This window comes from Nannospalax galili, unplaced genomic scaffold (assembly GCF_000622305.1).
Source record: "Nannospalax galili isolate Female #2095 unplaced genomic scaffold, S.galili_v1.0 scaffold702, whole genome shotgun sequence".
Lineage (NCBI taxonomy): Eukaryota > Metazoa > Chordata > Mammalia > Rodentia > Spalacidae > Nannospalax > Nannospalax galili.
In genome coordinates this window covers 1016786-1040465 of record NW_008348657.1, presented here as the reverse complement: position 1 = coordinate 1040465, position 23680 = coordinate 1016786, and the positions used below count along the sequence as shown (strand labels likewise).

At 48.3% G+C, this 23680-nt stretch overlaps 1 protein-coding gene and 1 pseudogene across 1 annotated transcript in view; both read right to left on the bottom strand.

The window, feature by feature from the left end:
- Positions 1 to 3657: 3657 nt before the first annotated feature.
- Positions 3658 to 13782, bottom strand: LOC103744143 (annotated as a pseudogene).
- Positions 12989 to 23680, bottom strand: part of Galnt2 (polypeptide N-acetylgalactosaminyltransferase 2) — a 142918-nt gene continuing 132226 nt past the window's right edge. Inside the window, exons 14-16 of the mRNA XM_008845781.3 lie at positions 23377 to 23503; positions 18376 to 18495; positions 12989 to 15370 (exon numbers count right to left, since the gene is read on the bottom strand). Of these exons, the coding sequence (XP_008844003.1) occupies positions 15215 to 15370; positions 18376 to 18495; positions 23377 to 23503 (403 nt within the window). The 3' untranslated portion in view covers positions 12989 to 15214. The remainder of the gene's footprint in view (positions 15371 to 18375; positions 18496 to 23376; positions 23504 to 23680) is intronic.

Here is a 23680-nt window from a genome sequence, read left to right as displayed (position 1 = left end):
TTTTCCATGGTTCTGTTTTTACATTTTATTAAAAAGAGAATTAAAAGATTTTGAGAAGCATATATCTTTCAACCTAAAATAGGCATTAAAATATTCTTTATTTTTAAAGATTTATTTTTATTTTTTATGTGTATGTGTATGGATATGCACATGTATGTGCAGGTGCTCCCAGAAGCCACCAGAGGATGCCAGATCCCCCAGAGCTAAAGTTATAGGTAGCTGTGAGCTGCTGGATGTAGATGCTAGGATCCAAACTCGGGGTCTCTGCAAGAACAGCAAACACTCTTGTTTGTTTTGAGTCAGGCTTTCACTATGGCTGGCCTAGAACTTGCTATGTGGACCAGGATGACCTGAAACTCAGAGATCCACCTGCCTCTCCCTTCTGAGTGCTGGAATTAAAGGTGTGCGCCACCACACCCGGCCAAGAGCAGCAAACACTCTTAACCACTGAGCCATCTCTCTAGCCCTGGCATTAAAATACTGAAGCTTTTCTACCAGCCAAAGTGGTTTCCAAACACTGTTTTAATATTTCAGTGATTTCAAATCTTTGCAAGTAAAGAATTTACCTTCACTTTTTGTATACCCCTGATGTGATCATTTCTGATAAAGTGGGTGACTTCTTCCCACCTTTGATCCCTTCCCTCCGTGGTCCTTTCTTTGCAGTTCTGTCTTTCCTACCTGGTTCCCTACTTCCCCCAGCATTCTTCTGATGAGCCCAGGGAACTAGCATCCCACCTTTGCTGGGGTGCAGAGAGCCCTCCTGGGCCCTCACCTGTCCCTCCACAGGAGTAGGCTGAGGATGGAACTTCTGTATCAAAGATTTCCTGGGGGCTGATACACCTAGAAAGAGGACAAACTTCTAACAATGTGATCTTGAAAGTGGGTGGGATGATGGGATTTCTTTACTGATCCTGAATCCCAGCCTTCCTGCTATGGTTACTGAGCTCTGGTCATATTTCCCAGTGGTGTGGGCTTTTGATGACTGGGTTAGTCTATTTTTGTTCCCACAGTGGTATGTCGGAGGCTAGGTTACTTTATAAAGAAAGAAAGGTTTATTTTAGTTCATGGTTCTGGACTTCAAGTACTTTGTGTAGTGGTGGTTTCTTTTTTTAAAAAAAAAGATTTTAAATTTTACTTTCATGTGTATGAGTGTTTGTCTGAATGTATATATGTGCACCATGTGGGTGCATGGTGCCCACAGGGGCCAGAGGGGGAGTTAATGGACAGTTGAGAGCTGCCATGTGGGTGCTGAGAACCTAGGTTGTCTGTAAAAGCAAGCATCTCTCCAGCCCCTGGTCATGGTTTCTTGTTGGGAGCATTCCGAGGTGGTCCAGGCATCCCATGGAGAGAGATGAGCATACATGTCTATGTGTGTCTCCTGGTTGGTACCTCCATCTGTCCTAGTTTCCTTCTGTTGCTGTGATAGATACTCTGCCCTGAAGCAACTTAGGGAGGGAAAGGGTTTATTTTCTTTTACACTTCCAGGTCATAGTTGATCACAGAGGGAAGGCAGGGCAGGAACTCAGGTAGGAATGCTGGAACAGAACTCGTGGAGCAGCACTGCTTGTTGGCTTACTAAACTATGGCTCAGTGGTTAAGAACATTGGCTGTTCTTGCAGAAGACCTGGCTAATAACTGTTTGTAACTTCAGTTCCCAGGGATTGATGGCCTCTTCTGTCTTCTGAGGGCATTGCATGACATGGGTACAGTTAAACACACATGCAGGCAATACATTCATACACATAAAATGAAAATAATAAAATATTTATTTAAAAAAAAAAGAGCCCAGGATCACCCATAGTGGGTTGGACTCTCTCACATCAGTCATTAATCGGCCACTGATCTGGGCAGTCCCCTCAAATGAATCTGGGCTGTATTTGCTGTAGCTAACTAGGACATTCTCCTTAGAACACCGCTGGGGTTGAGTCAGGGCCCCCCCTTTCCTAATCAGAACTGCCCTTCCAAAGCCTTGCCTCTAAACACTACAGCCAGATTCAAGTTCCGTCCTCTTAATGCCTCACAGTAGGAATTAAGTTTCAACACATAGCTGGGCATGGTGGCACATGCTTGTAATCTCAGCATTTGGGGGTCTGAGACAAGAGGATTGCTTTTGAGTTTGAGGCCAGCCTGGGGCTATATAGTAGTTCTGGGCCAGCCTGGACTCCAGAGGTGAGACTGTCTCACAAAGCAAAATAAAACAAAACTTCAACACATGAAGCACAGGGGTGGATGCAAACTGCATCCAAGGCACAGCAGGATCTGGTGGGAATACTGTGTGCTGACCTGAGAGAGGCAATCCACAGGCCAGTGGACTATAACCCATTCACTGAAAAATTTGCCACTGAGATCTTCTAATCCCCAGGCAGTGGGCACTCAGGTGTCATCAAGGACTAATGAACAGTGGAGAGATGAAAACCCATCCCCACCCCACATGGCCAGAGTGACAACAGTAAAAGCTACAGTAGAAACATGTAGGCTGGCCCTACCCTGTCACTGGCCCAGAGTATCTTAACAGGAAGTCTGCACTGGCCAGAGGTCAAGAGGGGATGATGCTCCATGATCTGACCTGGTAACTATTCCTGGAACAAACCATTGTGACGCAGGTGAATTTTGGGCCAAAGTCTCCAAGCTTTTCAAAAACACTTAGGCTCGTGGGTGAAAGGGTTTGAGACCAGTAGTTCTGCAGAGTTAGAGAGTGTAGAGTCTGTTCCTCTTAACTCTCTGAAAGGAGAGGCAGTGCCAGTCCCTGAGGGAGGTGACTGATCTTCAAGCCAGGTGCTGTCCTCAGACACTGGGTAATTATCAGGTAAGACTCACTCCAACCCTAGGGGTTCCTTTGTTGTCCTGGCTAAAGTAACAGCCTGACCTTGAACAATGTGACCTTAGACAGTCCCAAGGAATCTTGGTATAGTGGGGATATTTCATTATAGTTCCCATGTGGCCAAGCAGAATATCTCAAGACCTGGAGAAGGAATTATCCATCCCCGATTGAGACAGTGGCCTGCAAGAATGGACAGAATAGCATGCAGTGTTTAAGAATCTGAGATTGTTGTCCTAGATTGTGTGAACCGATGGGGCTGGGAGAGGGGCAAGTGCAGGCCTTACTGTCTGACTTCAATGGTGCTAGAGTAACAAAGCAGCAACAAATGTAGCCACCAGCTTTTACCTGGATTCCATGACCAGATTCCTCCCCTCGGCGCCCCCCTCCCCCTTTTCTGGATTTGTACCTGTCTTTGCAATGAGGCTGTTCTTAGTTTGTCCAGCAGAGGGCAGCAGAGTCTCAGGTCACCACAAAATAGGCATGGAGTGTTAAGTGTAACCAATACAATGAGCTGGGAGTTGACCTGTGAGACAGCTGGAAATATAAAAGACACGGACACACGGAGTGTGTGGCCCGGAGTGAAGAGAGAGGCCTAAGCAAGTCATCAGGGCTGTGCTGGTTAGTTTTTGCCAACTTGTCAACTTGACACAAACTAGAACCACCTGGGAAGAGGGACCCTCAACTGAAGAATGTCTTCAAATAGGCCAGTGGGCATCTGTAGGGTATTTTCTTGATTGCTAATTGATTTAGGAGGGTGCAGCTCACTGTGGGCAGTGCCATCCACTGGCAGGTGGGCCTGGGCTATAAGAAAGGTAGCTGAGCAAGCCAGAGGGAGCAGGCCAGTATCTGTGGTCTCTGCTTCAGGTTCCTGCCTTGGCCTCCCTTGATGTTGCACTGTAACCTGTAGGCTTGAAATAAACCCTTTCCTCCTTAGGTTGTTTTTAGGCAGTGTTTTATCACAGCAACAGAAAGCAAGCTGCACAAGGGACTACTGTAGGAGGTGACAGGGTGGGAGGGGGAAGTACTGCGGCACCGCAGGGCTCTAGGCTTGGGAGGATCAGAGGTACTTGGGACCAGTAAGGGGATAGCAGGGAGAAGCACTCAGCGAGCACAAGAGCAGAGCAGGACTTGGGAAGGGGAGTGGGGTGGTGGGTCTGCTCTGAGAGGTCGGGTGGGAACCCACTAAGGAAAGGCGGCAGTGGCAGCCCTGTCCTCAGCTGTGTTGAACACAATCATGGGACCCTCATCTGGACCTGGGCTCTGGGCAGGCCCCCCCCCCCCCCCCCAGTTTGCAAGTGAGAGTGGTGATTCCCAAACAGGCTAGTGGCTCAGCTCATGGGACAAAGAGGTCAGAACTGGAGCCCAGGGCCACTCGCACCCAGAACCCCGTTTCCCCATACCCCATCTTGTCCCAGGCCAGGCAACTTGACTCTCTCCCTGACAAACATTAGTCAGGCAGGTCTTCCTGCCACGTAGGAATGGCTCAGCATTCTTGGTCTAGAGCTGACTACTAGGCTGTGGTCCTGGTCGTGGCAGTGAATTCCTTTTCCCCAGTGGGATAATAGGTAAAACTTCATAGGTTGTGAAGATTCAAAGTGGAAACTACTTCAGGGCTGGCCAGTCTTGGGCAGCATCACTGGGATGACTCCATATCCTGCCTGCTCACCCCCTTCCCACCCTCTCAGACTTCCTTCTTGCCCCTTTGGTGGTTGATGCTACTTTAGTACAAAATTGGCCTCACTCTCCTTCCTTCAGATTTTCAGAAGCCTGGTACTGGGTAGGCCCAGATGGAGCTCAGGGAGACAGCAAGTAGCAGGTACCCACTGGATCCAGAGTCAGAGTCCAGGCCTAGGGTAGCTCATCTACTTCCTATCACAGTACCATGGCAGGGGTCACTCTCAGAAAGCACCTTCCCATCCCTTGCTCTCCTGCCCTCCTCACTTCCTGTCCCATGATAGAAAGATGGCCAGTCATAGCCCAGGCCCCTCAGCCCAGGGTTCCCAGCTCCATCCATGAGGGGCATGAGGTTAGCATGGATGCAACTCTATAAGCCTTTTCTTGGCTCAGCTTCCACCTTCTTACAGCACCTGCCAGTTGCTATGTCAATAAATCACTAAGTGTGTGCTTATACCGGGTGTCAGGGTTCCCCACACTGACAGACCAACATGTGAGTATGTACATACAAGCTCAGCTCACCTGATCATGGAGGTGGGGAAGTTCCACACCAGGCCATTTGCAGGCCAGAGCCCTGAGACACTGGCAATGTGGCTCAGTCCATGTCCCCAGGCCTGAGCACCAGGGGTTGCTGAGCAGTCCTGGAGCCCAGCAACCAGAGAACCTGAAGTTCCACTGTCCATGCAGAGGATACTGATGGTTCCAACTCCTGGGGAGAGAGGGAAAAGTGGCCTTTTTGTTCTGCCAGAGCCTCTGGTCAACTAGATGGTGCCACCCACTTTGAGAGCTGTTGTCCCTGCTCTGTCCACCACTCCCAGGCCAGTTTCCACTAGACACACTCAGAAGCAAAATCTTACCTGTTCTCCCAGCATCTCTGTACCAGGCAAGGGAACATCTGAAAATTAAGCTCATCACTGAAGGTCAGAGATGAGAAGTCATTCACCAACAGGGGGCTCTTTGATGCTGAGATGCAAGTGTCTCATCACCCACACGGGGGCGGCTGATGCTCAGACAAGGACATCCGGCTCACTCACATTGACTGGCTTCAGTGGGAACCAGGAAGCTCTCTTCTCATAAGCCCCGCCTGAAACTTAACATTTCCTTGGTTCATGAATGAAGCCCACAGGCTAGGATCACTGTCTCTAATTTAAAATCACAGATATATTTCTCACATTAATGATTGCAAATTTTTCAAATACTGTATGCCTGCTTTGGAATCACAGCAGCAATGAGATGGGATGCTTGTTAAGAAGTACGGATTCTAAGTTGATAACTGTATCTCTGTATAATTTGCTTCTTTGTGATTTTATGCAATTTGCTTTATTCACTGGAAACCCTCCTGAGGGGAGCCCAGGGCTGCCAGCAGGTACCCCAGAAACCAAGGGTATGGAGGAGAAGGGGTTTGGCTGGCCATTAGTTACCCCTCCTTGGGCAGAGGAACTAGAGACCGTGTCACTGTTCCGTTTATCCTACTGTGGCTAAACTCCTTCCAGTGAAAGGCGGGCATTGCAGACTGTGTGGCTCAGCAAGCAGCACCCATCTGTTTCCTGTCTCCTGACAAAGATAGATGGATCCCAAGCCTCTGAGCGCCACGTCTTGCCTCTGGGCTAGGGACCCCACATAGGCGCAGCATGCCTCACTATGAGAGGTATTCTGTGCCACTGTTTGAGGGGAAGGGTAGGAGATAGGAGGAGGCAGTTTGTTAGGTGTGGAGCCCAGGACTGAGTTGGAATCATCTTTTAGGATCTCTTATTACATGAGATAAAAAGCATCTCTGGACTGTGTAGGTGGCAGGGCTCTGAGAGCACTCTCCAGCAAGGAGGGACGTGCTGGGGTACCCTCTAACTAGCCCCAGGCTACAGCTCCAAGTCCCACATGGGGCCTCCATATGGTAATCACCAAGGGTTCCTCATGACCTTCCAAGACCCATGCTTTTCTGAGCCTCACTGTATTATGAAACAAACCATCCTCTGGTTTCTACTTTACAAAGCTCAATATGGCTGAATTCTGGGTCTGGCTCCAAGTTGGACTCACTTTGGGGCCTTCTTGGGGGACAAGGGTACAGGGCCTTTCTACAGACCCCTCCCCTTCATTCTCAGCCTCCCAGCACCCAGGTCAGACCTGGGGGTTGGAAGTCTATTGGAACTGTGACATAGATCATTGATACAGGCAACATACAATACCAGTAATTCATACACCGGACTGTCAGTCATTTGCTGAGGTTATGTAAATGTCTAGATTAGGAAGAGAACTCTTAAAAACAAAACAAAATATTTATAGAAAGAGACTCTTATTTTATGTATATGACATCTTGGTTATTATTTTTTAAATTTTAAATCTTTTTGTTTGTTTGTTTTTGAGACAGGGTCTCCTTGTGGCACCTGGAACTCCCTATGTAGACCAGGCTGGCCTCGAACTCACAGAGATCCGCCTGCCTCTGCCTCTGGAGTGCTGGTATTAAAGGTTGTGCCCCACCGTGCCAGGTTGCATCTCTGTTTTGTGATGTTATCATCTGTGTTCTAGTTAGGTTTCTATTGTTGTAATAAAAACACTGACCAAAGCCCAGGTGGGGAGGAAAGGGTTTATTTGGTGTATAGTTCATAGTTCATCATCAAGGGAAGCCAACATAGGAACTTCAGGGCAGGAACCTGGTGCAAAGACCATGGAGGAACGCTGCTTACTGGCTTGCTCCCCTGGCTTGTACTCACCCTGTTTTCTTAAACAACACCAGATCACCTTTCCAGGGGTAGTACCACCCACTGTAAGCTGGGCTCTCCCACATCACTCAACATTCAAGAAACTGCCCCACAGATATGGGAACAAGCCAATCCAACGGAGAAAATTCCTTAATTGAGGTTCTCTCTACCCAGGTGTGTAAAGCTGACACAAAATCAGTGAAGTAGGGAGAAGATCACACAAAATACGTGGTTTTTATGGTCAATGCAGGTAATGCATACATGTGTGTGTGTGTGTGTGTGTGTGTGTGTGTGTATCCTAACAAAATATGCTGTTCTCTCATTTCTGTATCTTCTTCAATGCCTCTGGTATAAAAGGGCATTATTGCACCTTATTAAAACTTCACCCAGTGTCTAGACAATACCTGTCTATGCATTCTTCTGTCTTTGCAAGCTGCATGTTCTTATAGTTGTCTACAGACACCGGGTGACCCTTATACTCCATCCCCACTTCAGTTTCACCATCACTAGCTTTCCTGTCAGTCCATGGTGGAAAGGTTTGGGATTGAGGGGTGAAGCCTATTGTGAATACACATGAATGCTGCAGGCCGTTCGCTGGCTGTGGTGCCGGCATCCCTTGCGCCTGGAGCAACTGTCATAGCCCAACCCTAGGAATGTAGAGAGAGAAAAAACAGAGAACTCTTTTTCTTTAGAGAACTCTTTTTTTCCATGGACAGAAGACAGCCTGGGAAGAGGCTGTACCTTTCTAGATGAGAATTTCAAGACTGAAGTGACAGCACAGAGCCCCACAGTTGACTTGGGTTGGACTTTTTCCTCTGCAGAGTTTTACAGATCTGACCCTTGGCTTCAAGCACATACGTCTTCCTCATAGAACTGGCATCAGCAACTTCCTGAGAACCCGATGCCCACCTCTGACCACACCCTGTGGAAATGCGCAGCCAAGTAAAGTTCTGAACAACAACAACAAAAATGTAGAAGCTATTGGACTTCTTGGAGGACAAAAGAGCAAAGCAGAGTCTGAGCATCTAATATAATACAACAAGCATCTAATCCTGATAAGGTTACCAGTATTTTCAGCATTTGCTGAAAATAGAAATTCTGAAACTAATATTAATGGGACCCACGAATGTGACAGAAACAAGGAACCCAGTGACCAAACAGGCATTGACATGAGTGGAATTGAGAACAAAATTTCACAGTGGTGCAGAGCTTAAAGGAGCATGAGGGAAGCGGTTGCTTTTTGATGATTCTGAAGTGAAAGTTCCAGAGGGACTTTTGGAATTCTCTTTCCCCTTCAACATCTTCTACATCTACTCCCCACTTGCTATTTTATAAGAAATTATAGTGAGTATATTTTCCTTGTGTATATATTAAACAGACCTGGACAAACATTGGTAAAGTTTATTATATCCAAGTCTTTATCTTTTGAAGCTATTGAATATGATTGGTCTCTAGGCTTTTATGTAAATAGTGAAACTTTCCTGAAAACCATGTTAATTTTTAGAATTCATTTTCTTCACAGAGACTAGTAAGGCATTAGCTTCTGGGAACAAACTTGTTCTTTATCCAAAATGGAAGCAGTTAAACACTTGGATTTACACCGATCTTTTGTGTTTGCTTTTTAAAATAAAGTGCTTGTATTTGTATCCCCTGTATTCTGGAGTAATTACCTACTTGATGTTCATAGGTCTGTGTTTTTTCACCCAAGAAACAGAATTTCATTCAGTATATTTAGTTTTGTAATAGTCATAAAGCCAAATCTTTGGGCTGTATCAGAGGCACAAAGTTTAGAATGTGTATATTCACGACGCTGTATATTTTGTGCCTTGAATCACTCTGAAGTGTCTCAGAAATCCTGGCAGTCCTCTCTATCTTCATAGGAATTTCATATGTATTTATGAAGATGATTCTGTATTCTAGTCAATCTTTTTGGGCATGACTAATTTGTCTCTTCATATTCATTCTGCATGATCTATATATAGTACATCAAACTTAGAGGTAAAAAAACTGGGAGGTCAATGGGGCTGGAGAGATGGTTCAGCAGTTAAGAACACTGGTTGTTCTTGCAGAAGACCTAGGTTCAAATCCCAGCACCCACATGGCAGCTAACAACTGTCTGTAACTCCAGTCCCAGGGGATCCAACAGCCTCTTCTGACCTCCGCAGGCATTGCACGACATGGGTACACTGACCTACATGCAGGCAATACACACATACACATAAAATAAAAATAATAAAAAGTTTTTAAAAAGTTTTAAAAAACTGGGAAGTCAATAAAATGTAAACTATTTAACAGTTATGTGTAAAAAAAATTGAGGAGGAACCAATAGATGGATGCTTTTGGAAGCCCTCATCAAGAAATTCCAATGGACTTTAATTTGGACATTTGAAATTTTCCCTGTTCTGACTTTTTTCTGGTTCCCCGTCTAGAACTTGTAATGCTAGTTACTCTTGCCTTTACTTCTCCTTCACATCTCCTAGACACCAGAAAGTCAAGGACTTTCTTTCCTCTCTATAGTCAAAAGTTATGGAAGTTGGGTGTCTTAGATAGACCCACTGAGCGGGGGTACCCCAATTGCTTCACTCTGCATTCCCATTCAGCATAGAAGAAGCCAGATTGGTCTTTGTCCTGATTCCCTATCAGCAATTTGGGTAAACCTCTTTAGAGGGTGATGTGATAAGAATAGGAGGTAGAAATTGGCTAGGCAGTTAGGGTAAAAAGACCCCAAAGAAAAGTAGCCAATTTCTTTTTTGGCTAAAAGTCAAAATGTCCTTAGGCCTTTTAGCAACATACTCTATTCCAAAGGCCAAAAATGTCAGAAGTATTTGGGAGCTCTTATCTAAGCCCTAAAAGATTTTAGGGTTACCTCTTCAGAGGGGGGAATGTTAGAGTAGCAAAAAGCCCCATAAATTTAACTGGTCCAGACTATAAAATGTCTAGTCTATCTGTGGGAGGACCCACTTTTCCAGTCTCACTGGTCAATCACCTGGTGGTAGAACCACTCCTGGAAGGCAGGTTCACCTTAAGTTATGCTAAATAGATGGGCGGAATACCTGGCGCGTTAATGAGGTAGTGAATTTTTCCTGCCTGGAACTAGCTCAGACCTCCGCAGAACTTCCAGACCAGCCACAGTCATGTAGGTCTCTCTAAGTCTGTCCACTTTCCTGAACTCTTCAGGAAAGCATGATTTCTCCTTTTCTTCTTCATGCCTTTCTTACTAAACAGGCTTTGGGCCGCCCCTAGCATCTTGTGTTTCTTCACTTTTTCCGTACTGCTTCCTTCTCCCAGCCGTATGGCTGCCAGTCAGCCACGTGTCTGGCTCCATGGCTTTCTTTCCTTTTTCCCACCATCACCTCCTCAAGGCGGCTGCCAAGATGACCAGCTCTCCTGCCCTGAGGATTTTTCTTTATGATTCTAATAAAATTGGAACTTGCACAGCAGCCATTGCCTGCTGTTTCCCATCTATAGCTCTTCAGAGGTTTTCTTCAGCACTGGCCCTCCACCCCATCACCTTCTTCCACATCTGCTGCCCTCACTGCCCCACCACTGCTCCCCACTATTTCCACCTGGCCACTCCCTGGAACTCTGAAGCCACATCTGGTTGCTACTGCTGCTGCCATTGCCCCTACCATCCCCGCCCCTTTCACTGCTGCTACCACTCCACGACCACTTCTACTGTCTTCATGTGACCAGATCAGCCTGCTATGCCAATGATAAAGGTCAGCTGTGGCTGGAGCAGTGCCCTCTAGAACTGGAGTTGGGCATTGACAGCAAGTAGTTGTGGTTGTGTAATTTCAAGATATCTATGCAGTGCCTAAAGCAGACAGGCTGTCGTGAGGGCCGTCTGCTCAGCTGCTTGGCTGATGGTCAGCCACTGAAGCCATCTAGGGCACTAAGGAAGGGTCTGACAGCTTCACTTAGGGAGTCAAATCACCACAGCCCTCAACATCTTAGCTTACTTAAAGGAAAAATAAGCATTAACAGGTGCTTAGTATGAGGGGCTATTGTTGACATTCCTAGTGTTCAACAATGCAATAGTCTTAGCCAAACACCCCTGAAGAAGTGGCTTTGTTTCATCTCCCTCAGCACCTCTAAGCTGAGAACATTTTATGTTAAAATGCATTTGATACCTCTGACTGAAAAGCATAGCAGGGCTGCCTACCTGAGCATTTGTGTCAGCCCATAGCTTGGCAAAACCATCAAATACAAACTATGTTCTGTAAAAGTGTGTTCAGTGTTTCATGTAATATACTGGCTACTGTTCTAGTCCGCTTTCAATTGCTGTGACAAAACACTCTGACCAATACCAACTTGCGGAGGAAAGGGTTTATTTGGCTTACATCTCCTGGGTCACAGTTCATGGGGAGCCCAAGGTAGGAACTCAGGGCAGGAACCTGGAGACAGGAGCTGGAGCATAGGCCATGGAGGAACGTTGGTTACTGGCTTACTCCCCAGGCCTGCTCAACCTGCTTTCTTATACAATACCGGACAACCGCTCAGGGGTGGCACCACCCACAGTAGTCTGGATCCTCCCTCGTCACTCAGTCAAAAAGATGCCTCACTGACATGGCCTCAGGCCAGTCCAATGGAGGCAATTCCCCAATTGAGGCTCCCTCTACCCAGGTGTGTCGAATTGATACTGAAGCTATCCAGCACAGCTACCTTATCAGAAAACTGCAGGCTAAACAGTACAGCATGAAGGACTGCTTGTGTACCCTTTGGCTACGGACAGGAAGCCACTCAACATCAAGACAGCACCGTGTCACAAACTACCATGGGGGGGGGGAGAGAAAATCAAAGTTTAACTTTCAAAGTATTATTTCCATTGAGAGTGTTTGTATTGTTTCTTCACTGTCATCAAGTTAAAAGAAAATCACATGTTTCACCCTCACCCTGTAGGAACCTACAGGAGGCTTTTTCTGTGCCTTGAGGCTGGGTCAACCCTCAAGAAATGCTCTCATTCCTGTAACCCTGAGTCCCCGGCCAAAGTTTTGGTGTCTCAAACAATGACGAGAAAGCACACCCTGGTGTCTAGAAGGTCCTGGAACTCTTTGGTCAGGTCCTTTCCCTGCCCTGTCTCAACCCAAATTGCCAAACAACTGGCCAGTGTTTAGCTTCCTGGACACACAATGGAGCTGGTCACATGAAGATGTGTTAAGGGCATGTGGAGAACCTCGACCAGGCCGTGGTGGAGTGGGAGAGCCCAAGATGTATATGTATGTTTCACCTACATAAAGTGTACTTATGTGCATGTCTGGTATGTGTGGAGTCCACAAGACAGCATCAGATTCCCTTGAACTGGAGTTAGGGACAGTTGTGAGCTGCCATGAACCAGATCCCCTGCAAGAGCTGCTGGTGCTCTAACTACTGAGCCATCCCTTCAGTCCCAGGTCTGTGCATTTTAAAAACTTCTAAAAAGTGTAAAAATTTGGTTCTTGGGTTTGGAGCACAGGGCGTGGGCCAAGTGCCCAGGGCAGACTACAGAAAGTGGATTGCATAGGAGCAGTGTGAACTTGGCCCACAGGAATAGGGCAACTCTGGGCAGGCCCCCACATTCATCCAGAAGTTCCCCAACAGCTGTAAAGTGACTGCACTAAAGAGGGGCCAATGTCTAGCACAGCCTCACAGTAACTGCCATAAGTAAGGGCAGACAACAGCAGCCATAGATACCATTAGATGTGTGTGCTTTAGGGGTGTTTTGACTGTTGGTAGTAGAGGGGCCCAGAAGCATGATAGTGCTCCCAGTCCTTAGCCTGGTCCTACTTGCTCTATACAGATGGACAGAGACAGCTTAGTGTTATCTATAAAGTATCTTCTCTTTATTTAAGTTAAACAATTTCAAGGATGGTTTCCATCTATAAAATGGACAAAGTACAAGCTCTGTACAGCAGTTCTTTTTTTAAAAATCAACTGGAAAAAAAATTACCAAACTATATTTTGAATTTGCAAAACATACAGATACCATCTTTTTTTCAGCTTCACGGAGACACGAGGACCACCACAGAAGACAGCCGCCTTTGCCCATGTGGTCTCTGGGCTTCTGGAAGTTTTGATATTTAAAAACAGGAGTGGGAGGGTGGGATAGCCCAATGACTACAAAACAATGCAAGCACGGCGAGTCACTTTGGCACACTGTGTCATGTAAATGTGGCTCACCTCAGGTCCCTGCCTCTGTTCAGAGCCCAGCTGAGTGGCACCTGGGTGGCCAGACAATCAGATGGTACAGAGGTGACGGGGACCACAGGGTGGGGTGCAGGTATGTGGGCAGACACACCTGGTTAAAAACAGCCAAGTCGCTTCATATCCGTGGTTCTCCCTCTGAGTGAAGCAGCACAGGTTACAGTGTTTAATGGCAGAGTGCTTGGGTGGAGCTCCAGCAACCTCGGTCCTGCCTGTCCCATGACAGACTTGCACCTGTACCTATGAGTGACATTCCTCAGAGCCCACCTTGAGAGGTGGACGTGTGTGGCGTTAACCAGGTACATGGACACCCTGTCTGCTATAATGCATCTTGTTGGCTTTTTGGCAGGGGGTAAAAAGGAGACAGAGGGTCAGCACCTGGCCAGGCCTCCACAGAGTGGCTGTGGTCATGGTGCGTACACATGCGCAACTCCTGTAGCAGAGGAAGACCAGCCACTCCCCCTTCTTGGAGCAGGCAGGAAGGAGAGCATGCCCCTGCAGGCCCCCTGGGGCCACTTGCAACTACTTGGTCTCCAGGGTTCCCTAGGTTGCCTGTGTTGTGCATGTATGATATCTGCAGCCCTACTAGGCAGTCACCAGGCTTCCCATGACTGCATCCAGGTGTCTAACACACACCTGGGTCCTCCATGTGAGCTCTATGGTCCTGACTTGACCCTCAGGTTGAGGGGCTTGTCCCCTGTGCTCTCTACTGGCAGCTCAGTTAGTACCAAAGACCCAATGCCCAGGGTTAGAATGTGACAGTTGTCAATGTCCCTGGTCTGCCTATCACAGGGGTCCTGTTGGTTCATGTTAGTCAGAAGCTGTGGAGTTGGTTTTTGTTTTTTTTCCTAAAAGAAAAGTAATTTAATTTTAAACAAAAACCCAAAACAATACTTGCCAAAAGAGGTAACCTATTTAGGTTTACAGATGACAATGGACACAAAGTAGGTTTTCCAACCCAGCCGCAACTCCCACACTGAAGCCAAACACAGATGTTCATGAGCCGGGCCAGTAGTCTGAGGATACCTCCAGCTGGTAGAGCAGCACCTACTAGCTGGACAGGCTCCAGGGACAGGGAGGCCACCCTAGGCTCTGGGAGTCCAGCCCCTCTACACGGCTGAGCTGCAATGTGGGGTTTACAAGATGATAACATGGGGAAACCATAGGGAACTGACCACCATTCTTCTCTTTATAATAGGAAAGTTCACGCTCAAATAGAGCAAGCATGTCAGTGGAAGGGGGGTGGTGGCACCAGGAGGTCTGCTGGGCCCAGAGGTGCAGGGACAGAGCACAACTGGGAAATCTGCAAATAACATGGGTCAGCTTTGTAGAAATCACTTTTTTTTAAAAAAAAAAAAAAAAAAAAAAGACAGGGTCTTGCCTGCCTCAGCCTCCCGAGTGATGGAATTACAGGCATTGGCCACCATGCCTGCTTTACATACATGATTTTGGATGGGTTAAAACAAAAGATGGGAGATTTGGAGTTCTTGCTGCAAGGGCACCATGCCCCCTGCTCCTTCTGTCTTCAACACATACATGCTCACTACTTGCCCACCGGCTCCAGCCAACGCTGAGCTGTTCCTCAGCTGGGGAGCAAGCAGAAGTGGAAGGTGGGAGGCAGAGGACGCCAGCCTTGGGAGGGACCCTCTGTCCCGAGGCCCTTTGGGGCCCGTTTCCTCTCCTGCGCAGCCGTCAGCCCAGCTTATGCCTTGCTCAACTTCTTTGCCTTTCAGACCATGATGGAACACTGAGGTATATAGTTTCTTGGAAAGTTTCAGAAACATAATAATGTGATCGCCAAACTGGGCTGGTGTGCAGGTGGACAGGAGGGCCTGGGGGCCTCCTATTGCTGCAGGTTGAGTGAGAACTTCCACTGCTGCGACAGGGCTGGGCCGCATACCTCCACACTCAGGCCCCCGCTCTTGGCCGTGCGGCTGTCTAGACACAGGTTGCTGCCCACGTGTCGTAGCTTGGAGTTGCCCTCGATCTGTTCCCATTTCTGCAAAAGATGTGAACACGGTATGAAGAAAGCACAGCACACAGAGGAGCACAGGCCAGGCCAGTGCAGGGTACAGGGGCAGCTTGTGGGCACAGCCCTGCTCTGCTTCCTTCTGGTCTGTTAGGGACCCCAGGGACCTACTTCCACACTGTCCCCGCTGCACTGTGTAGCAGAGCCCAGGTAATGCTGGCTGCATTTGGAATGTGCCTCTCTTGGGGTATGAGATACAATGACAATGCTCCTACAAATGCCAAGCACACTAGAACCAGCCATAGTCAGCCAGCCTGTGAGCCCACTGACCCACTGTGCCATGAACAAAGTCTCAACAGTCTTAAGGAACTCTGTGGCACCCTCCCACTGTGGTTTAGCAAGTTATATTAACATCCCCATCAAATGATGTGTTTGCCTGGCTTGGTGATACACACCTTTAATCCCAGCTCTTGGGAGGCAGAGGCAGGAGGAACACTGTGAGATCAAGGCCAGCCTGGGATGGTCTACACAGCCAGTTCCAGACCAGCTGGGGCTACACAATGCACGGCCCTGTCTCAGAAAACCAAAAGAAATAAAAGAAAAATAGAAATTTGTCCTAAAGAAAAAAAGAAGGAACAGACTTTTCTTCCTCTCCCAGAAGCTCTTCTTTCTTGAGCAAACTGTGGCTCTAATTAATTTTTTATACTACGTGCACTACAGCTCCTTAGAGTATTTCTGCAAATTCTTCTGACACTAGAATTAAATTTTCTCACTCTTGCCTCCCTCTTCCCCTTGACTGTGAAAATGCGCACATACACGTGTCTAGAAACCCAATGTCCTCTGTGGCCAGACAACTCAGTGCCACAGTGAGACGTGCCAAGACAGAGTCTCTGGATGGCAGTCAAGAAGGGCTAGGGGCAGCAAAACGCAGCCCAGGGCAGAAGGCTGACCCTCCAAAGCATGGAAGCTGCATAGCATCTCTCTGATCCTCCTGCTTGTTTTCCCTCCTGCTCACCCAGATTTCTTGCCAACAGTGAAAGTCAAGGGCAACCACAGACAGAGGTTCTGCCACCTGTACCATCTCATTCCCTCCCTGTCCCCACCCTGTCAAGTCAACTTATGCCCCTTCATTGTCATGGAAAGTGTGCCTGGAGGCTGCCAAGTCCTTTGAGCCACCCAACAAAGAGTCTGAAGTGAATGGAATCTGAATCTGGCCCCTGAGGAACCCTGCTAGTCATCTGTGGAAGTGTCAACTAGGCAGAGGGTGCTAAGGAAATAAGGACATCACTGCTGTTCCTGGAAGGCGGCCTTCACACTGGCAGTCTGTCTGAGGGGATGTGGTGCAGTGGTGGACTTATTATAGAAGTAGTCCTCCTACCTCCTTGGGTCGGTCTACTCACCACCCCAAAGGGTCAACTGTAGCCTTCCCTGTCTGAGAAGCTCAGTTAAGGATCTCAAGAATAAGACTGGAGCAGAATTTCTATCAACTTTTAGAACAACTAAAAGAGCTTTGGAGACCAGACAAAGGTATCACTTTATGGTAGTCTTATATTAAAAACATCTCAAGGGCACTTGGGCTTTGGCCAGGCACATGTCAGCCTGGCTGAGTTCTAGGTGTACAGGTCCAGGGGACAGTGGCCTTCCCTGGTTCAACATCCAGTCATTCTAGAGGTTGTGAATCAAGTCACACAGCTGCTCTCATACAAATGACTGTTTAGTCAGTGAGCAGAGCTCTGGAGAGGGGATCCCCCAAGACAGGCTGTGGTTCTGAGGAGCAGGAAGGACAGGGTATCCAGGAGCAGGCCTTTAGAGATACCCTGAACAGAGACAGCCCTTTGCAAGCATTTCCCTGACACTTGGGATCTAAATGAGAACAGAGTACTGGCCTTGGTTTTAACCCCAGCCCCACCCCCTGGTGGTGCTGGGAGGAGACAGTGGGCCTCTGTTTCCCTATGTGAAATTACTATCGACCTGAAGCCTGCTCAGTTCAGTTTCTCCACCTCAACTGTCTTCTAGGGGATGGGGGTTGTGGGACTGGCCACACTCCATGTGCCTGTGGCAGGCTGGAAGGTCTTGCTGGGCTTGCACTTCTGCTGTTGGTGCCAACTGTCACCCAGGGATCAGAAAGGTTGTATGTCCAAGCCCTTTCACCCAGAAAATGTGCCAGACAAAACCAGCTTCAAAAGTACACGATACACTCTGATCCAGTGGAAAAAGCAATAAACTCCTCAACATATACCACAGTTACATCTCCACGAGCCCACTGTGAACTGAAACTGTAAGTCAAAAATCCATGGCTGGGTGTGGTGGCACACACTTTTAATCCCAGCACTCGAGAGGTAGAGGCAGGCAGACCTCTGTGTGTTTGAGGCCAGCCTAGTCTACATAGGGAGTTCCAGGCCAGCTGGAGCTACAGGGAAACCCTGCCTCAAAAAGACCCCCCCAAAAGTCTATCTCCTAACGCACAGCTTGGCCATGTACCCCAGCACACACTGCAGGGGGTCAGCTGTCCCCATGACCAGAGGATGGCTGCTGTGGCCCCCAGCATCAGGAGAGTGAGGAGAGCATCATTCACACACTGCTAGCCATGGAGAAGATCCCGGTTCAAAGTCCAGTTTCTATGACATATGGGCTGCTTTAATGCTGTCATAAATCTGTGCACTTATATACAACTCTGTGTGTGTGTGTGTGTGTGTGTGTGTGTGTGTGTGTGTGTGTGTGTGTGTAAGGCTCATTCATTTAACCATTTAGGTTAGAATTTTTGTAAAGTTAAGCAGGAAAACCATGTAGCTAGTTAATGGTTTTCCTTAAAAACTATATGTAGTTTCTCTTTAAAATGCTTTGTGGCATGAGGAGGAAAACAGACTGGGACGGAGTGATGTGAGGTCTCCAGAACACGCCTGACAGCAGCAGGCCCTCACTCAGGTGTGACACAGATAAGTATACAGTACTTACTGTCTCGATACTGCCAAAGCCCAGTATATGTGTCACCCTGTTCCACAAGCACAGCACCCCATGGGGCCCAAGAGCCGCACCTGTCTGCTGTCATTCTCCCGGCAGCCCTGCAGCCTGATGAGCGAGCCAGGTGCCCGGTCCACCACAGTAAGGCACAGGTCCATGTGCTTCACTGACTTCTCCTTTGTCAAGGCCCATTCCTGGAACAGACCACATGTCAGAGGCATGCCTCAAAATCAAAGAGCAATAATTTGGGGTATTAAACTTGGGACCCTGGGCCCATCTCGGAGCTAGCCAGCTGCTCCCCACTATACGGGCAAGCCTACACCTGGATGCTAAGCTGACCTTGGTAACAGTTATGGTTTGGTGGGAAATGTCCCCCACAGCCTAGTGTGTTTTAACACTTGGTCCCCAACTGGTAGTGCTGTTTGGGATGTGGCAGAATTTTTAGGAGGTGGGGCTTCTCTGCTTCCTGATGTCCTGGGATTGACCAAGGAGCTCATATTCTCACTGCTGTGCCTCCCCACCATGATGGACTGCACCCTCAAACCACAAGCCAAATAAGCCCTTCCTCCCAGAAGTTGCTTCTGTCAAGTACTTGGTCAGAGCTGCAAGAGAGGTGACCAATATAGTCATCATGATTAATTGTATCAAATATTTTAGCCCCAAATATAAGTTAGAGAGCCAGGTCAACTCTACTGTAATTCAGCCTAAGCCGCTAAGTGGCAGGCAGCTTGGCTGCCCAGAGTCCCTCCTGCTTTGTTTTGGAATGGCTCTCGGTTTGATGTGGAAGCAGGTTTATGAATGCAGGTTGAATCTGTGAAAATTCTAAACGATGTATTGCAGTTTTCAGCAAGTGTGGATTTGGAGCCTCACAGCACATGAAGAACACCCAGTTAGAGTCCTTGAATGCTGTGGCAACAGTCTACACATTCATACCAGCACAACTCTTAACTGAGCCGTCTCGAGCTCTTTCACAAAAGCCACATGAGAAGCTATTATTCCCACTTTACAGATATGAAAATTTGGCCAGAATGCATTTAAATATTCTTGTCTATGTCTTTAAAAAGTCAACCCACATATATGCATATGTACACACAGGACAGGGCTAAGTCAACAACAGCTCTGAAAACTAAACAGGATTGTGTAAAAGCACAAGGGCCTGGGGAAAGAGAGGGGGGTGACATGGTTCCAGGTGGTGTCGATGAGGTGAAGACCACTCTATGTAGGGTCATGGTGGGCCAAGAAGTTAGCACCTCCCACAGTCACTCAAGAATTTGACCCATTTAAAGGGATAGCTGCCCACAAAGGATCTCCAGGATCCAGAAGTGGAGACCTTCCTAGCACAGCAGCCCACAGGCACACTGAGTTGACACAGCTCTTCTGCCTAGGCCCTGCAGATTGCTACAGCTCCTAATCTCTCCTCCAGTTCCAATGACACCCCTCCAGGCCCCAGCACTGGGGTCATTCAGTGGGGAAAACAGAGGATGTGTGAATACATTCTGTAGCTTTCAGCATTGTAAGCACTACAAAGATTAACTTTTCTTTTACAGGCCACAGGGAAAGGGTAAGAAACAATCACTGAAGAGGCCTGAACCACATGCCTGAACCACAGTAAACAAGTGGTCTGCTAGCAGCAAGACACTGAAACCCTAAGTGGGCAGTGCTTGAACAAGGCCACCGCTAGAACATGTCTCTACCTCTCTGAGGGGGTGCAGAGAGGCTGGGGATGGGGTGGTGGTGGTACAGGGGGTAGGGGAGACAGAGGGTGGGAGTACAAGGGGTGGAGACAAAGGGGGACAAAGACTGGGGCAGGAGAAGTGGGAGCAGGGGCAAGGGAGTTGGGGAAAGAGGACCGGGTGAGACTGGAGGCAGGTCAGGCTGGGAACACAAGGGCACAGGGATAGGGGTTTAAGAAGGGAAGTTCAAGGTGTTGGGGCGGGCACCCTGAGTGTCTTCCCCATTCCTGCACCTTTTCCTATCCGTCCCTCCATCCAGCTATTCCTGAGTTGTATCCTTTTATACAAACAGGTAATCCAGTGAGGTGATTGTTTCTGTGAACTGTTCTAGAAAATGACTGAATCTTGGGGGGGAGCTGCCAATTTATAGAGGGACCCCAATTTATAGAAGCTTGTCAGAGCACCTGGACATCTGGACTTTGAACAGGTGTCTTGTGTGACTGAGCTCTCAATCTGCAAGTCTGTACTGATCATGCCTGGGCAGTCAGGGTCAGGATGGAGCTGAGACTGTCTGATAGGGGAAGTGGGGATTCCCAGGCCAAGGAGTGAAGGTTGTATGAGAATGGAGTGCTATGATTTGTATATGAAATGTCTCCTGTAGACCCTGTGTTTGAACATGTGGTCCCCAATTTGTGCTACTGTTTTGGAAGGCTATGGAGCCTTTAACAGGTGAAGCCTTGCCGGAGGAAGTATGTCACTGGGGGCCCAAGTTGCAAATGGAGGCTTCAGGATGCTGGAGAGGCAGGGACCATGGGACACTGAGGAAGGCTGCAGGCATGACAGAGCTGGCTCAGCATGGCTACTGCCCACCCAAGGCTATGGGAGTCCAGAAGATTCCATTAAGAGCCCCACGTGCCCAGGTGCTTGGCCCCCATTCTTCCCTTTTGAACAGGCATGTTTACTTTGTGCCACTGCATAACTGCATTAAGTAACATCTTAGAAGAGACTCGGGCTTGGGGTGGGCCCTTTGTTAGCCTGGCACCATTTTTTGTCCACTCTCTGCTTCCAGACTGTGGGCATGGTATGATGAGCTGCCTCATGCTTGTACATGGTGAAGGGCTGCATCCCATGGAACTGGGAGTCAAAACCCTCCTTCCTCCCTTAAGTATTTTTCACTGCAATGAAGAAAATAACACCCAGAGTTTCAGCTGTTTTTCCAGCGTGTCAGCAGGCGAAATGCAGAGGTGCGGCTGGGTAGATGCAGTTGGGTGCCCCTGCTACACCATGGCTCCAGGATGTGGGAGTTCAGGACCCTCCTACCCCCTCCACTCTATGCTAATCACAACCTGTGTGGAGGTGACAGCTGGAAATACGGCCACTTGCAGTCAGAGTCTTGGGGACCTCCAAGCCCCTCAGGTTTCCACCATCTTCACAGCAGGTGTGAGGTGCATGGCTGGTCAGTGGAGAGCACATGCAAATGTGTCTTCCATCATTTCAATATTGTGTATTTCATTATTTTAAGAAGGGTAAGACATTGAATTCCAAAAACCCAAAGGCCAATTTGGCTGTGCAAGCAACAGAGCTGGATGCCTCTCTGCTGGGTCCTTTTGTGACCTGAATTTGTAAAATGCAGTTCATAAACATTTAAGAACTGCTTGTGTAGGCTGTCACCCTTAAAAAGGGTGGCCATTACGGGGCTGGAGAATGGCTCAGTGCTTAAGGGCATCGGCTGCTCATCCAGAGGATTCAGGTTGGATTCCCAGCACCCACATGGCTGCTAACAATGGTCCGTAGTTCCAGTTCTAGGGGACCCAGTGCCCTCTTCTGGCCTCTGTAGGCACTGCACAGCATGGGTGCACTTAGATGCAGGCAAAGCTCTCACACATATAAAAATAAATTGTAAAAGTGTGGCCATTAATTCTCTCATTTCCTGTGTGCTTCTGAGGCTGAGCTGGAAATCAGATAATAGCTCCCCACTTCCCTACTTCAAGGGCCAGCCTACACTTAAAGCCAGGAAATATCACTTCCCACCCACACAACCCTTGACCCGAAAAACTTCACTCTCCAAAAAGCTTCACTGGGTGGGCTACAAGTGGGGACAACTGGTGTCATTTTGCCTCTAGGTCCTCCCTCTGTTCTAGAGCACTAGCCACCAGTCACGCATGAAAGCTTGCATTTAAATTCAGTAAGATTGACAATTTAATTCACATGAGGCACATTTTAAGAGCTCATAACCAAAGGTGTCTGATCGCTGCTGTTGGGGTCAGTGCAAGTCTAGAACATTCCTGGCACAGTACATGAATCCAGCAGCACAGAGAAGGAGGGAGCTTATAGACTGCAGGTGGGCCTATGGGGCAGGATATCCTAAACACCAAGCCAAATACCAAGCTAACCACTAAATCTGTCAAGGATCAGAGTCCAACACCTACCCCAGCTGCCCCCAGCCCTGCCAAGGCCCAGGTAGAAGCCCTTCTCCCTCCTCCTGTCTCAAGCCAAACAGCTGTGGAAACTGAGTTCTGTGGTGTCTGGAGACTGTGGCCTCCCAGGCTACCTGCTTGGGGAAGGGGATGGGGGGATCTGTAGCAGCCAGCCTCACTTCTGAGCAGGCGTCCTTAAGAATGCTTGTTAAAGAAGGGTCTGTGACACAAGCACCAAGTGAGCTGCCTTCTAAAGCTGCAGGCCTCTCAGAGGCATCCAATTTCCCATAGACACAAGTGCAGAGCACTACCAAAACACCCTGTCCATTAAGCCCACGCTTCACCAAATGCCTGTTGTTATCTTGTGAGAAAACGACCTTAGGAGCCCACAGGTCCCTGCTTGGCCTTGATTTAAGTCTCTTTTTTTCTGACGGCAGAGATGTGCATATGGTGGGGAAGGTGTGTGTGTCAAACTGAAGCAACTGACATTACAATTGTATCTTGTAACTTAATCTACTTCCCTCTCACGAGCAGGGACAAGAACTTAGCAGCAGTGTGGGAAAAGAAGCAGCTGCCAGGGTGCCACACTTCCCGTGGGAAGAAGCAGTCTGCTCCCTGTGGGAGCATCAGGCGTGGATCCTCAAACAAAAAAGGCCGAGGCTGAGCACCTGCTAGTTCATGCCACATTAGGGACAAATACAGATGCAGATGCAGGTTTGGTGCTCTGAAGTAGACAGAACAGGGAGGACAGAGCTGGCAGAAGAGGTCACAGCCTGGACAGTGGATGCCGATGTCACCTCCAGCCAGTATAGCCTGTGCCATTGCAGCAGAGCCCAAAGCTGATGAGTGGCTCAGGATATCATTTAAAACCCAGGACACCCCAGCAAGTCTGAGGCAGCCAGCAGGGTCAGGGCTTTCCTTAAGAGTCTCAGGATTCCATCCCTTCCTCTCTGGGCCTGTTGGTACAAGCATGTTATGTACCTACCTGGTTTCCCCCAGCATTGTGACACTCATAAATTCCAACGACCCCATCAGCGAAGTGTCCCAAGGTGTCAAGGCAGTTGGTTCCTTGCTGCAAGGCCCCAAAAGCTATGTCCTGATGGTCTGGAACCCTGAAAGGCAGCAAGTGTCATGGTCTCCTCGGCAGCCTGCACTTCCTGCTCACCAAGCCCTCTGCACGTGGCCTCAAATTGGGCAGTGGAAACAGGTCCCATCCCAACATGGCAGGGCTACGGCCTCAGGATTTCCAGCACTGTGAGTGCACCAGGAATGGCGGCACACACTTGTAA